The 15068-nt window shown below is 46.2% G+C and overlaps 3 protein-coding genes across 3 annotated transcripts; all 3 read left to right on the top strand.

Annotated features, from left to right (window-relative positions):
- Nucleotides 1-3868: 3868 nt before the first annotated feature.
- Nucleotides 3869-6434, top strand: BC939DRAFT_301644 (uncharacterized protein). The gene is made up of 4 exons (XM_051551386.1): nucleotides 3869-4120; nucleotides 5102-5512; nucleotides 5645-5894; nucleotides 5989-6434. Coding segments are annotated over exons 1-4 (894 nt in total). The 5' UTR covers nucleotides 3869-4118; the 3' UTR covers nucleotides 6220-6434.
- On the top strand, nucleotides 6405-6554 carry BC939DRAFT_380721 (uncharacterized protein; the record flags this gene model as incomplete). Its single annotated transcript, XM_051551744.1, has 1 exon — nucleotides 6405-6554. A coding segment is annotated over one exon (150 nt), but the record flags the coding sequence as incomplete, so codon positions are not given.
- A 3339-nt stretch (nucleotides 6555-9893) lies between these two features.
- Nucleotides 9894-10572, top strand: BC939DRAFT_499678 (uncharacterized protein; the record flags this gene model as incomplete). Its single annotated transcript, XM_051559967.1, has 3 exons — nucleotides 9894-9942; nucleotides 10096-10234; nucleotides 10323-10572. 3 exons carry the CDS (start codon nucleotides 9894-9896, stop codon nucleotides 10570-10572), a joined length of 438 nt encoding a protein of 145 aa, XP_051415974.1.
- Between the last annotated feature and the right edge of the window lie 4496 nt (nucleotides 10573-15068).

Genomic DNA, 15068 nt, shown 5'->3' with positions numbered 1-15068 from the left:
TTTGGATGGGCTATCCTCCTTTTTTTTCTTTTTTAGGCAGCACCAAGGTCCACAACGGTAATCGCGACCTGGTTCTCCATGGAACAAAAAGTTGTGAGATGCTTACGCGTCTTTTTGAGAAGCTCAAGAGACTTCATGCAGATGGATATACCTGGATGGAATCACGCCTTTTTCCTGGAGGGGAGGCTGCTGTTGTTGTTGTTGCAAGTGTTGTTGTTCCTGTTGTTGATTGTTATGCTGTTCTTACTCTACTTGTTGCATGATCATGAAAGCCTTCTTTTTTTCCTCGCTTAGAAATTGAGCAAGCTGACAAAACAAGGGCGATGGTTTTAGATTGAGGGCAATTGAGAGCATGTGACAACTTGATTGAACGTTTCAGGAACCAGATGAAATATAGAAAAAGAACTACTTGGATCGCGGCGGCGATGGGCAAAGAAAGAAAAGGAAAAAAAAAATGCGGGAATTGATTAGAAATCGATGACCGTTTGAGCTTACTGGCCTTTGAGCACAAAGGGAAAGAAAGGATGGGCAGGGCACTGCGCAGCTTTTTGCCAGGAAAACCTCCCCCCTTGAGGGATGGCATGCACATGGGAGGGAGGGAAGGAGGGGAGGGAATAATATCACACCTGTGGATTGTCGGCCCGTTTGGGGAGTAGGGGGGGGGGGAAGTCATTTAGAGCGGCGCTGTTGTTTGACGGAGAAGACGTCAATTGAGCACTTGTTCAAAAGAGGTAACCCGCCAATGGATGAAGGGGTCCCGATATCCCGATGACTCTTTTTGTACACTGACTGGCCGCATGGCGTAAAAAGACACACATTGGCACATTGCTCGTGGAGAACCCACGTTTTATTCTATCTATATTTTTTCTGATGAGGTTGGATTCCCGCTCGCCCACTATGTGAAAAAAAGTATATTTTCTTCTCACGACTCTTGGCGTGTGTGGGTGTGTGTGTGTACAGGGCGCCCGAAGAGGCAAAGTATGCGACAGTGGTGCATTGTGGAGCATTTGAAGTTTTGAACCTCAGCTCCTGTGTTCTGTTTCTCACTCTATTGACAGAGATCGACAGAGCGTGTTTCCCTTTTTTGTTTCTCGACAATTCATGGAATAACACCGTTAGGTTAGGTGTAGGAATTCGACAGCGATTGCATCACCAAAGTGTATGTGGCCTCCCCATGTAGCGCGCCATCCTGCACTGCAGTGTCTCATGTTGTTGCTGAGTGAAGTTTTTTTTTTGGTGTGCATATGTCCATCTGCCCACTGCGAACCAATGGAGAAGAAAAATTAAAGATGGGATAGTGGGTGAACTTTCATCCAGACAAAGTATTTGGCAGGGGGAGCGTTATTGGACAAAGACAGGGAGCCACTGGCATATTTTTCAGGAACCTGACGGCATAGATGGCCCATGGGTAAACGGTAACTGCGTATGCGGAGGATTTTTTTTTTATAATGCCAGACCCCTTTTCAAGGACATCTGTACCTCATTTCGCATACGAGATTAAAAGAATAAAGTGAGCAAACAGATGAATGTGTCCTTCTTCTCTTTTTCTATTTTTTAATAGGAAAAATGGATGGTAGACAACGCGTCTGCTTTCTACGCTGCAGATGACGAGAGATGAGTGCGCGCTCAAATCTCATTATTTGTTGACACTAAAGCGTCATGCAACGCCAGCGCCAACGCGGTTCGTCGGGATCAAGAGCGATAGGTTCGCATCCTCTTGGCATGGACTCCTCTCGTCTTGTCAATGCAATCGACCTAGGAAGAAAGAAGTGCCCAAAATAGGGAAACAAAATGGGCCCATGAAACTCGGTTCGAGATGATCGACAAGTGAGCGCATCTCAGCGTCTTTGGCCCCCCCCATTTTACCCAGTATGTTTTTTTTTTTCATAAGCGCCAATCGCGAAATCGACATAATAATGTCGACGACAGGTAAGACATATATTGATCCCAAGCGTATTACCGCCAGTCCACGCCAAGACGGCTCACAAGGAGACAGAGGGGCAGATAATGTACCCCTACTCAGCTGGCTGTAGTTCTGAGCGAAACAAAGGATTATTCTCGACTCAACCCAACCCAACAACACAGCCTGGGGGTTTCCTGCAACGACCAAGAAACATGCGTGTACGTGTCTTATTTTAGTCGGCTCGATCGCTGTTGTGTTCCCCCATCTAACGCAACGCCCTTTTCGTTTTCGTTTTCGTTTGTTTTTTTTTTTTTTTACTTCTACACGGCTGTGGTACAGTCGTACAAAAAAGGAGATTTTCTTCGCAATGATTGGGATACGGCGCGCATCGTATTACGTTGTTTGACAGGCCACGCAATTAGCCAAGAGAAACCTTAATGGTTTTTGAGTGAGGACAAGGCGCCGCAACGCTCAGCTCCTCCTCTTTGCATAGAACCAATCTTGCAAGATAGAAGGGAAAAGGAGAAGCCTTGATCGATCGCTACTGGGCGCATGTTTGCAGCCCAAGTCACTTGACAGTTGGGCAATGGAGGTCGACATTTATTTTTATTTTCCCCCACCCTTCTAGTCTACCCACGGTACGATAGTGCCTGCATCTTCCCCTGACAAGTTAAAAGGGGAGTCTACGTGTTCCTCCTTTGGTAAAAAAGAAATGGGAGAATCAAAAAACCCAAGGGCGCCTGTGTGGAATGAGGGGAAGAGGCAGGGGGATGCGCGTCATGTTACTATCGACCAACATGAATATTCTTTTAATAGTACGAGTATTTTTTTATTTATCAGATTGTATTTGGTTTCTTCGCATATTTTATTTTTCCATTCCATCGACAGTGGAGATGTCGGGCGGAACGTCCTCTTTTGTCGTACCAGGGATTCGTGTCCTCAGTGGACAGGGAAAGAGAGGAAAATATAATAATTTTCGAGCCCTATACTTGCGTACATGTGCAGTCTAATACAGGGGTAATATGGATGAGGGATTATGGCGCCTGGTCGGATTATCATGGGCCCTCTCTCTTCCTCTCTTTTTCTTTCTCTCCCACTCTCTCTCTCTCTGTCTAGAAAAGGGCGGAACGTGTGTGGATAAAACGACGACTAAGTTAAACGAAAATAAACTGCGTGGCAAATGAAAGTTAACGAGGTAGCCTTGTCCCGCCTTGCGTGGTCGATAGAACATCAGAGAAAGAACGACCAGTTGCTGACTGACCGAAGAGCCGGTATCGCACATCACACGCGGAAGGGAAAGAAAACCTTAAACGAAGAGAGCACTTCTGTATATAAAAATAAAAGATTGGATAAAAACGACATCCACATTCAACCGGCATAGTGGACCGCAATTGAATGCTCAGTTGATCTAACGCAGTGGGTGCATCTAGAGGAGGATGGGCAAGGATGAACATCATAGTAAAATTGCGTCAGAGATGATGGTGCCAGGCCATTACTGGATAGGATTGGCTCAGGATTAGCGCTGGCAGCAGACATAGCATTAAAGCATTAATCGCGATAAGGGCCGAGCGAGCGAGCGATAAAGAGAGCGAGAGGAAGGAAGAGACCAGGTCGTATTCTTATGAATGTTGATAGAGTGTGTGCGTAGGCTGGATGCATTAATAATCGCGGACACATCCCGCTGACAAATTGACCAATTCCCAGTCCTTGCATATTGTAAAGAATAGAATAGGAGACTGAATAGAGAGGTGTACGCCAGTGAGTACAAAAAGTACAATTGCTCCAATTGCATCTAGCGGATATTCAATTGCGATTGAATGAATGGGGGAGGCAATGAGACACCTGAGTCAAGGGAGGTGTGTCTCTGAGAGAGAGGCCGTCACCTCGTTTGACGTGCGAATCTTTCCCCAACCACAGAAAAATATATAACGGTCTGCCCCTCCCCCACTCCCTCCATCCTCTTCTCTCTTCTACTTCTTGCTCCTTTAGAACAAAACCTGCTCTTCTATCTCCTCTCTTCTTTCTTCTTTTCATTCTTGTCTTTCTTCCATTCGCTCTTCGCTCTTGCTTTGCTCGACCAACCACTTGTCGCGTCATATACCCCTCTCTCCTGCAGCAACATCCATCCACCCACTATCCATAGCATTCATCCATTCATCCAGTCATTCACTAGTCTAGCATTCCCACTTAGCTCAAGCACAGAAGTCATATCATAATGTAAGTATCAAATGAAATGGTCCCTCCCCCCTCTCTTTCTCGCTCTCTCTCCAACATTCAGGACCCAGAAACCCAATTGATCCCAGGGCTGCGGTGATGGTGCGAGATGGAGACAGGGGTTTGTCTGCGCAGTCGTTCGCTTAAGAACTTTATTTCGATCAACCTTCTGGCCTGGGGGATGGTATCCTCCTTCCCCTTTCCTTCAGTCAGTCAGTCATCCTTGGCCTGGTGACTGTACCATAGTGGTGTTTCTGTATTAATAATCTCTTCTCTTCTCTTCCTCCTCTCTCTTTGTCTCTGACCAAAAGAAAAAAAAAGTTGAAAAAGAGTGAATTCACATGGATCATATCCAAACGCCACCAATCTCGCAGCCCTACCCTAGCCTAGCCTAGCTTAGTCTACCCTTGAGCTGCTCTGCTCTGTCCTGCCTTGCCCTGCCCTGCCCTGCCCTGCTCTGCGTTGCCTTGCCTTGTTTATTATCCTTTCCATTGCTGGGTTCTTTATTGTATTTCCTCTCTCTGGTTGGCTTTTTAATCTGGGATCGATATGAGATTTGAGAGCGGGTTGCGTGTGTGGTATGATCGAGATGACGAGCGTTACGCAAAATGGACTCATCCTCCCTGCCTGCCTTGGTTGTATCTGTGGGAGTACAAACACGCCAATCGGGCGTTTGTTCCGCCTGAGGACTGTCTTTTTGTATTTGTAATCGTGGGCGGCGCGACTCTTTTGTGATTCGTTGGGCGTTTTATTTCGCGAGGCAGCGTGGCTGCCAAAAGAGGGCATGTGCAAGCCATGCAAAATTGATTTGCGCCTGCAGACCCTAGATCGAAATACACAATTGCGCAGACCTATCTTGGCACTCCCTTTCTCCTTACGAACCTGTCTGCCCGCCCGCCTGCCTACCAGCACGCGCTAACCAACAGATCCCACATCTCCTGTCCCCCTCTCCTCCCCCCCCCCCTACCCGTACGCTCTCAATAGGCAAGCCAACATCAACACCCTCTACAACAAGCTCCCCAACAACCCCATCTTCAACTCGCCCATGTCGAGCTCCTCCTCCTGCGCTTCCTCGCCCTTCTCCTCGCCCGAGACCGGTGCTGAAATCGATCTCCTGGACATGCCCATGTTCTTCCCCAGCGAGCAGTCTCTCCAGCCCATCCTCGATCTCGGCGCACCCAATGACTTGCTGATGCAGCAGCACCCCTACCAGTCCTGTGCCTCCGTACAGCAGCCCAAGCACCCGCAGCAGTTCCAGTTCAGTGGACTAGCTCATATCGGTCTGGGAACACCTCCTACCTCGCCCCCTACTTTGACCTTCCTCAAGTATACGGGCACTAACAATGAGATCGGCACCATGTATTATGGCTCGCAGCCCCAAGCCATCCAGAACGCGTATGTGATCCCTGCACAGCTCTCACCACCAGAACAGCAAACACCAGAACAGATACAGCAACAGCTGCAAGAACAACTGGCGTATCATGAGTTGATGCAGCAGTTTGATAACCTCGAGAGTTCTCTCTTTAGTCCCAGTCCAACCATTAGTAGCTGTAGCAGCAGCCTCAGCAATAGCCCCTACGCCGAGTCTCCACTGATGGCCCTCAGCTCGGACTTTGATCTCTTTCCCATGAGCAACCCTGTCCAGCAACATACCAGTGGCTTCCCCTCGGCCCCGGTCATGGCTCCTTCATCTGCTGTGCAGTCGATCTACAGCCAGACCAATGTCTATCATCAGATGACGCCGCCCATGAATCAGATGGATAATATTGAACGTGAGGTATCTTCGTTGTTCAAGCACGATACAGTCAATGCCGCTCCTCTCGCTCAAGAAACCCTCACCACGGAATTGTCACTCCTCTGCAAATGCCCAGGAAAGTTCCCCTGTGGCGAACAGCTCCCTGGTGCCCCCATCGAGAACAGCCCCTACTCTGACTTGTCCTTGCAGGACATCCGGGAGAACGAATACTCGGAATCAGAATCAGGGTCGGAGGAGGAAGAAGAAGAGCAGGAATTCGATCACAGTTATGTGCCATCGCGCGCCAGATCTGCTGCAGGACCATCTTCGTCAACGGGCAGCAAGCCCAGGCCAAAGTCCATGGTGATCTCGACATCCAGCACTGCTCCTTACGATTCACCCTACTCCAAGGAGTCGATTGATTCGCCCAAGACGCCTGTCCGACACGATCGCCGTCGATCGTCCTCTGGATCGTATTCATCATTCGGCGGCCATTCTCACAATCAGCTCCTTGATCCAGAGTTGGTCCCCGAGATCAAGGATATTCACGTCTGCCCGGTCTGTCAGCGTCGCTTCACGAGGCCGTTCAACCTGCGATCACACTTGATGACCCATACGACCGCCAGGCCCTTCCCTTGCGACGAGTGCCACTGGAAATTCACTCGTCAGCACGATCTCTTGCGACATAAGCGCGCCAAGCATCCTAATTCGGTCACCAACACTTCGTCGAATGCAGAACAGAACAAGGACAGCAATTCGCGATCTGCCTCCGCCGCCTGAACCAACAAAGCCATTAGATGTGGGTTTTAGTCGGAGCTCGTATTCCTCTCTTTTCCCACCAACAACCATATCTCTCAACTCTCTGCTCCCCACCCTGCAATCTCGAAACGTTCAACTGGCGACTCATCACTTACAACCTTAATGACGAAAATCGTAAAAAAAAATTGGTGGCGATCCAGTCCGATCGAGTAGCAGCAGCAGCAGCATCAGCAGAGTCCGTGCACCCGCGGCCACAGGATCAACATGCGTCAGCGACGCGTGTCCTTTTCCTTCAGCAAAACATTGTCCCTCAATTCTCCGCTCACAGCCCTGTTTGATGCGTTTGAGTTGTACTCAGTTCTTATCTAATAGTGTTTAGTTCATCCAACCTGTTGTTTATTCCTCATGAAATTTTTGGGAAGCACTTCGCCCATGGCATTGTATATATATTACAATAATAATAATAATAAACTTCAAAAGTCCTTTCACAGCGACAGTAGTTTTTTTTGTTTCGTTTTTTAACTAGTGCATCTACACCGAAACCATGACGTTTCTCTTTTAACGACTGAACAATCTGCAAAAAATAAAAACGAAGTTCGAGTCTACTTCTAGATGAGCTCCTGTAGTACAAACAGTCGACAACAAATAACTTGTACTAGATCCATTGGACACTTGGGTATCCCCTGGCATATCATGATTTGACGAGGACGGCAAAGGAACCCGGTTTTGGACTTGTGCTTGAGTCATGCCACAGATCTTTTTTTTCGGCGCCCGCTAAAGAAAATGGATGTGCTGCAAAAGAATGGATATCGACTTGCGATTACAGTAAGTACATGCACATACACATACACATATACATGTAGATACATGCATGCATACACTTGCTTCGCCTTTGTAGGCATTCTCAATCACGCTTTTTTTCTGGTAATACCGCTTCGAGAAGGGCCTAAAATATGTCTTCCAGTGCAGACTATTTAAATACTCGTATTTTTCGCTTTTCGCGTTTTTCGGCTGGCAGAAGTCCTTTCTTATTTCTCCATTACCATCACCATCCGTTCTTCTTCATTCTTCATTCTTTACCAATCGACTTGTTTTTGCACTTATCGGTCCCTTCCGCGCGTCGACATACAAAAATACCACCACACACTCCATAATAAATACCTCTATGACAACCATTCTGCGACAGCGCTCCACGCGTTTTTGCTCGCACCTTTCTAAGGTTTAACAAATATAACACTACAAAATACAGTTCAATTGTGTAGCCTGACGTGGTCCAAACTCCACGCTCACCAGTTCCCAACAATGTCTTCACAGGTGCTCGAGGAGGAGAGAGAGGAAGAGGAGGAATAACTTGTACGACATCGTGCTGCTGCTGACGAGCAACATCAGCAATCAACTGCAATAGCAATTGCAATGGCGACACCACAACACACCGCCGGACGAAGACGTAGAAGTCGTCCAAAGAAAATTCATATTTCCAAAGGCCCAACGCTAACGGCACAATGCAATTTGACCGCAGTAGCCGATTATATAAATGATAAGATCAGGATCCAGCTTCTAAGAAGCCTTGAGGAGCAAATCGTGGCCGACATGACGGATATCACATGCATTCGAAATCTCGACCCTCCGTTCTTACATGGCACCCATGCGTAGGTGGAAGGCTATGAAAGTGTGCTTACAGCAAGTGAGAGGGTAGCCACCATCCTTATCGCAGCCCTACTGTGATCTCAATGGACGTAACTAAGATACGGGGGGTTTTTTTCTGACAGTCTTGGCTGCACTATCACCCATGCTACTACTGCGATCAGATTCGAAGGCGCGCGCAACCTCGGTGCACAGGAAAATGCAAACTCACCGCATGGATCCTTTAAAGTAATGAGCTCAAAAATACTATGGTCTTCCTGAATTAAAACGGATGTGAAGGAAGAAAGATGCGAACGCGTGTAAGGTGCATGAAGGACGGATGCAAAAAAAATGAGAGGGTGTACGTAGAAAATAGAACATAGGATAACTCTAGCATTAGGAAGAATTAAAACGATTGAAAAAGGACACTGCATTTCCTTTTTGGGATGATCCTGCGCAGCCGATCTGAAAAAGGTTGCCGTATTCTTTGGTTTCCTCTTCCATCTTTGCCTCTGCTCCACCTACTTTCCCGCATACGACATACTCAACTCGGAAAACTCTTAGCCCAACCCAAGCTCGTCGTCATCGTCATCAAGTCATCGGCCAGCAGCAAGTGTGCAACAGCAGCAGAGTTAAGGGGTCGTGGGCAGTGGTCAAATAGGGATGCGTAGAAATGAAGACTGTTTAATGGCCATAAGCGAGGGCTATACATACATATCTGTGGCCTATTGAACAATGTAGTAACAGTGCAGCTTGGTAACCGAATGATAATCCTGTTGCAAAGTGACCAGAACCAAGATCTAGAGGGTCTCCTGAACAACAGCGCATTCTATTTCTCCCTTGTGACACTGCTCCTCACCGGCAAGTTGGGTCGAAACTCGCCGTATATGCATGCCCTTAACGCACTACCAAGAACCATTACCACGCGCGCATCGATAGGGCGACCCACCAGAGACTCGGCCACTACCCCAAGGACCACATGCTCCCCGCGTATATAACGGCTACGTTAAGGTCATCAACTTCACTCCATTCCAGAACCAAGGATCTTGTACGTTCCCAAGCACCGTGGGTAGATTGGCTGTGATGGGTGTCATAAGTGCGGTGCGGACATATTTCATGAATGCCACATTCTCCGACGATAAAAAGAGACCACCGGAGCAAAACGCAATTCGATTTTTTTTTCGAAGAGAACGACCAACATCACAAATACAAGGATTTCGCTTCAATAAAACTGTCACTAGGCTTTGTGTATTTTTCTGAAGCCGACCTCTACCACCTTCTTTACAGCGACGCCCGCTCCGCGCCTATCATCAAGGAGGTCATGAACCAGAACGAAACGATTAAGGCGGAGGAGTCGGTTATCGCGCAGAATGGCCTTGTGACGAACAAAATGCTCTACAAGAAGACCAATGGATTTGCATGAAGGAACGGTTGCACGAAAAAACGTAACGTTGCAGAGTGATAAAAGAACAAGCAAGCACAAGCTCCGCGGCGCAGTTGCAATAAACGAACTCCGTCCCCATCTGCTAGCCTACGATACGATGACTGAGCAATTTTGGAAAAAGGACAAAAAGGGCAAAAAGGGCAAAAAGGATAAGGTCGTGAGGGATGTTGGTGACGGCGGCGAGGATTTGCTTGAGATACCACATTGTATCAAGGATGGGGCTTGAGCTGGACGAGACATTCTTGGAGGATGACGACTTGACAGGTACTTATAGACACAGACGCACTTGAGGATGTTGAAGCGACTGGCACGACCAACGACGCTTCCAAAATCCACTGGACAAGAGGTTCGGAGCTATTGCTAAAAACCACGATACATTTTCACGGAAGAACATCCTTATCCCTCGGCGGCAAACAGTGATCACAGGTATTAGCCCAGGAAAGGTTTATACAGTGGCTACAACTCGTTTCAACCCTATCGACATCAAAGATCTTAAAGGCGCCCGCATTCGGCGCAGTTTTCTGTATCAACCATACATCAAGCGCCATATGTATCTGTAAGGAAAGAATGCTTAGCATGGGATTGGTGACATTGAGAACCAAATTCCTTCAATGGCCATCACCAACATACACCCATATCTGCAGTACATATGCGACGAACAAAGAAGAGCAAAGCTCTTCGACTTTTATCACAGCAAGGCCAACCTCAAGAACCAATGAGGGGTTCCACAAGGCCCAACAACCAACGTACGATTACGGCGTTAAAGGCATCTTGCGATTGGCTGAAAGGAGCGAGGGCAAGGATGGCTCAAAAGAAGTCATATTTGCGATTGGATTTAGGTCATTCAACGTTAAGACAGGTCTCCCAGGAGCTAGCTTGGGACAAGAGCAATAAAAAAAAAAATATGGACAGCAAACTGGGTGCTCAAAGTGGGCTTACTAGAGCAATGGGTACGGGTTGACTGGAATGAAAGTGGAATTCCATGTGTACATTCTTGGGGGCAAAAAGTGATTTGCTAATGGGCCGTAGAGAAAACGGCTCTTGCGAGAGAGGGGAGGGTGAGCATTCAGAGATCACAAGAATGCGCATACTTATAAATTATTTACAGACATATACTTCAGAGATTAACAGAAGAATATGGATGAGGGCTATAATATTAGCATCGTGCTTGCTATTTACATTCGTGTCGACTGCAACAACCGATGTAAGCACAAAATGTATTTTTGAAAAAAAAAAATCTTGGATCGCCATTGTTTAAACGTCAAGCATGTTGAGAGCGTTGTCCTTCGCGATCCCCCCAAGGCTGCACTTTTGTAGCTGCGGGATACATTCCTCTGGACGAGTTGGACTATCCCGCTTGGCCATTTTTTTTTTTTAGTTTTTGCTACAATGGCTATAACCTAGTGACCAACTGTCTCTCCAGTAGGGATTGCGACCCAGCATGCTCTGCACGCACCCCGTTTGTTGGTGGAAGCAATTTCCAAATTCACACCTTTATCCCAAATAAGGTTGATGTTTGTGTAACATTGGTTTCATCCCCACAGCACGCTCCGTCAGGGGAATGATGAGTGTCCTCAACAAAATGCCATACCATTGCTGGGAGGGGGTGTAAAAGAGTATTCGACAGCTTGATGTCTTTTCAGCCCATATACAGCATTTTAATTTAATACACCAGAGCCCTTGGCACTGAGAATCCTCATAGCCGCCCACTTCTGGAGCCCTAGTAGCCTAGCTCTGGCATTGCGTTCGTGCCTCGTTTTTTGGCTATTGTTTTTTTTTTTTTCTCATAGCGCATTTGCTCGGTCGCTCACTTCATTCAAAGCTGCTAAGTTGATTCGCGTCAGGATCTGCTCTCTTCTGCGTGGCGCTGCTGATGTCTAGAGTAATCTTGCACAACAGATCAGAGTTTTTTTGTTGTATTCTCATTCTTCTGACCGGCAAAAAAAAAAAAAAAAAAAAAAAAATGATGATAGATCTTTTAGCTCCGATCCTCTTTCACATTTACCTTGAAAATCATCCGTGTTATCATTTTTCTTTATCGCGACAATGTTCCCACTCCTAACGTGTCTCAACAATACGTCCTTGTCCTACATATAAGTCGTCAAGGGGGTAGACAAACAAAACAAACATGCACACCCGCCTCTTTGAGAGGACTTTTCAGCCAAACTAGACTACAGTACACTCGACTTTGTCCATGGCTGCAAGCAATCTGTTTGAACCGGCTGCTTTAGCTGTTGAAATGTAGTCTATATTTCTTAATCCATAGGCTGAGATAGTCGAAAGGTGGACAAAGATTCGTATTTTTTTTTTTTTTGGCGCCACCTCTAAGCACGTAATGCGCACAGTATCTAATGCAGACCTGCAGTGCGGCGTCGTAATTGTCGCACACTTTTTTAATTGTCCATGAATCTCGTTTGGAGTGCATCACTTTCTATCTCTTTTTTTTTATTTTTTTATTTGTTACCTAGTCTACGTGTGTAGTAATTTGGTCTACAAGTACATGCCCCTCCTAAACGGTCCTATAGAATTAAAATCTCAAAGTCCATGGATCAACGTGTCTATTACCGGAGACTTTTATTATTTTTATTTTTCGCGCAAGCTTCATATCTTGCGTCTTTATTTTTGTGTTTGTATCATTTGGGGGGAGGGGGAGCGTTATGTATCACGTTGAGCAGAACGGTGTGCGAAAAATGTTCTAGGCGCAAAAAGATAGAGGGGAGAGGAAAGATAGAGGGGAGAGGATAGAGAGACATTTTTCTGCGGAGCATAAAGGTAACACCAGTCTAATGTTAGAGAACGATGGACCACCGACCAGGCTGAGAGCATCTGCGGGGAAGGGAGGGGACCCACAGAAAAAAGAAATCCCATCGTTCCGTTCGTTCGTCCGTTCGTCCGTTCGTCCGTTGGATGTCGTGCAAGATGACGTGGCTGTTAGAGGTTAGGATGGATATGCATCGCGCATTCTTTTTATTTTGTTTATTTTTCTTCGTATCGTGCATGGCCAACACGTTTATGCACTTTGCAGATGGAAGGAGGGAGTTTCTGTTTTCTGTAGTACACTTGTAAAAAAAAAAGAAAACCGTTAGTAGTCTACTCTCATTGTCGACATTGTTATTTGATGGGTACGTGCGATTCCTTAAATTTTATATCAGGACACATAAAAGAATCGAGAAAAAGATCGATGGATCGCGATCCGGTTGGTTTCATTCATCTCTGCAGGATAAGTAACCCGAGTAAATAGATCGCGTTAGTCAGTCAGCTTTCGATCTATCGCCTCCCCCCCCCCTCCCTTCTCTCTATCTGCAGTAATAGCATTTGCATGCAGCCAGGGCCTATCACACCACCATGGCTATCAGAGTGGAATGCATTTTTACCCTTGGGATGGTCTTCAATATTGACAACAATAAAAAAGTCCAAACCACGTTGGAGAGACGCCGCACTTTTTTCTTCTTTATTCTTTCATGAGTCCATATTAATTGGCAAGATATGCCTATAACTGGTTAATTTGCATGTATGTACAATATCGGCAATCGCAACAGAGAAAAAGGGGACGCTAGACTCGATAATTCGAACCGCAGCTCATTCTCAATAGCCAGCTCAGCATAGTCTAGCCCAGATGAAAAAAAAATCCACTTACTGCTTTGTTTTCTCATGAGGTAGGCAAAGTCGATAGAGAATGAGAGCAAAACCATACAATGGTGGCAAAACTATGGTTTAGATGCTGTGCTTAAACACGCGGTGCGGCGTGAGGGTAGCAATAATAAACTCAAAGAAAAAGACAAAAAAAAAGAAAAAGAAAAAGGAAATGGTGGTATGACCCTCGTTATGCTTATTCGAATGCTGGATCCATTACATCTCATTGACACAAATCGGCTATCCTCCGACAGTTTATACTACAAGATGCATTAGTAAGGCAGCTTCTGGAATATAAACATGGCATTGCTTCAGGAAGGGTCGATGTTGAAAGATAACGCAAACGTGCGCAAATGACTCAGCTTACCCTGCAGGCACTTCTCCTGTGTTCATTTCTCCAAGACTCCTTGAGAAACATTGGGGCGGTACCGACTATCGCTTCTAACTGTATACATGCACCTTGCTTGTTTGGGTCGAAATGGCAAGGTCAGTGAACCACATTGAATTTGCGTGTAACGTCCGTGTCGAGGGCTTACAATTACAGAGGGCTCAGAGCTCGGGATGAAGTACCGATGGATCAAAAAGAAAACCTTGATGAGCAGGAAATGTGTGGCAGTGCAAGGCTCTCACAAGGTAACCTAAACCTACTTTCAACATGACAAAGGGGCAGCATTGGCGCCCGTGCTTGTGTTTTGTTAGTGCTTCAATCTCCCTCCTGTCTCCTTCTTCTGCGCTCTTTTCTCTTTCGTGTCTGTGTCTGTGTCTGTCTACGCAGTCTGGCTATCCAAATGTTTAGTCTGCCGAGAAATCTGTTGGCCGCGTCTGTATCCAATCCTGTCATCAACAGTCATATTGCGCTGCGCTGACCCATCCAATGGATAAAAAGACAGGTCTTATATTTTGATCCGTTCTTTTATTCCATGATTTGGGAAGAGCGCTCACGATGGACTACAAAGACACATTGGATCGTCTCTAAAACAACAACACTGGTTTGAGAAAGGAGGGGGGGGAGGGTTCAAGTGCCATACCAGTATTCTGACAACGCCTGAAGGACGCGCACTATAGCAGCGATCCAGGACTTATTGCTCGACCTATTCCACGTTGGGCGTTAGACTAAAATTCGATAAGAACCATGCAAATCTAGAATTCGAATTGCCAAGGTTTATGGCCTAAAAGTTCTACAGCTTTAGTGCTCTAGAATATGGCGGGCGCGCTGACCTCTCAGAGAGGATCCATTGCTTTAGGACGATCAATGTTTGGTCGTTTGCACTGCCACTTTGTGAGCACTTGATTACTCCTAGTTGCTTTTACAGTGGTATAAGTGGTATAACATATAAAGTGCAGCCCATGGAAATATTTGACGCCCTTTTGTCAACATTTCAAGCCTGAAGATGGTCGTCAATCGAACAGGCTCCTCCTTTTTTTATAGGTGTAGTATAAAATAGTATAATGGGGTCCTCCATAAACAATGGACACAGTATATATTGCGCCAAGAATGACGCTGTAATGCTGTTTACAACATAGAAACATAGAAGATGGCATACACGACCTTTGACTAAGGAGTTTTTTTTTTTTTTTTTTTTTTTTTTTTTTTTTGGCGGGTGTGTGTTTAAACCACTACGGAGCAAGGACATGAACCTATCACGCTACCCGAATGTTCCCACAGTGAAAAAAAAGGAGAAAGGTGTTCAAGCACGCTCGCATTGACTTAAAAATAGCGATGCTTGTTAACAGCAACCACCCACCTTGAATAATTA

This window comes from Gamsiella multidivaricata, assembly GCF_025024155.1.
Source record: "Gamsiella multidivaricata strain RSA 2152 chromosome Unknown BC939scaffold_8, whole genome shotgun sequence".
Taxonomy (NCBI): domain Eukaryota; kingdom Fungi; phylum Mortierellomycota; class Mortierellomycetes; order Mortierellales; family Mortierellaceae; genus Gamsiella; species Gamsiella multidivaricata.
The sequence above is the reverse complement of the archived record's forward strand: the minus strand, read 5'-3'. Positions and strand labels throughout refer to the sequence as shown.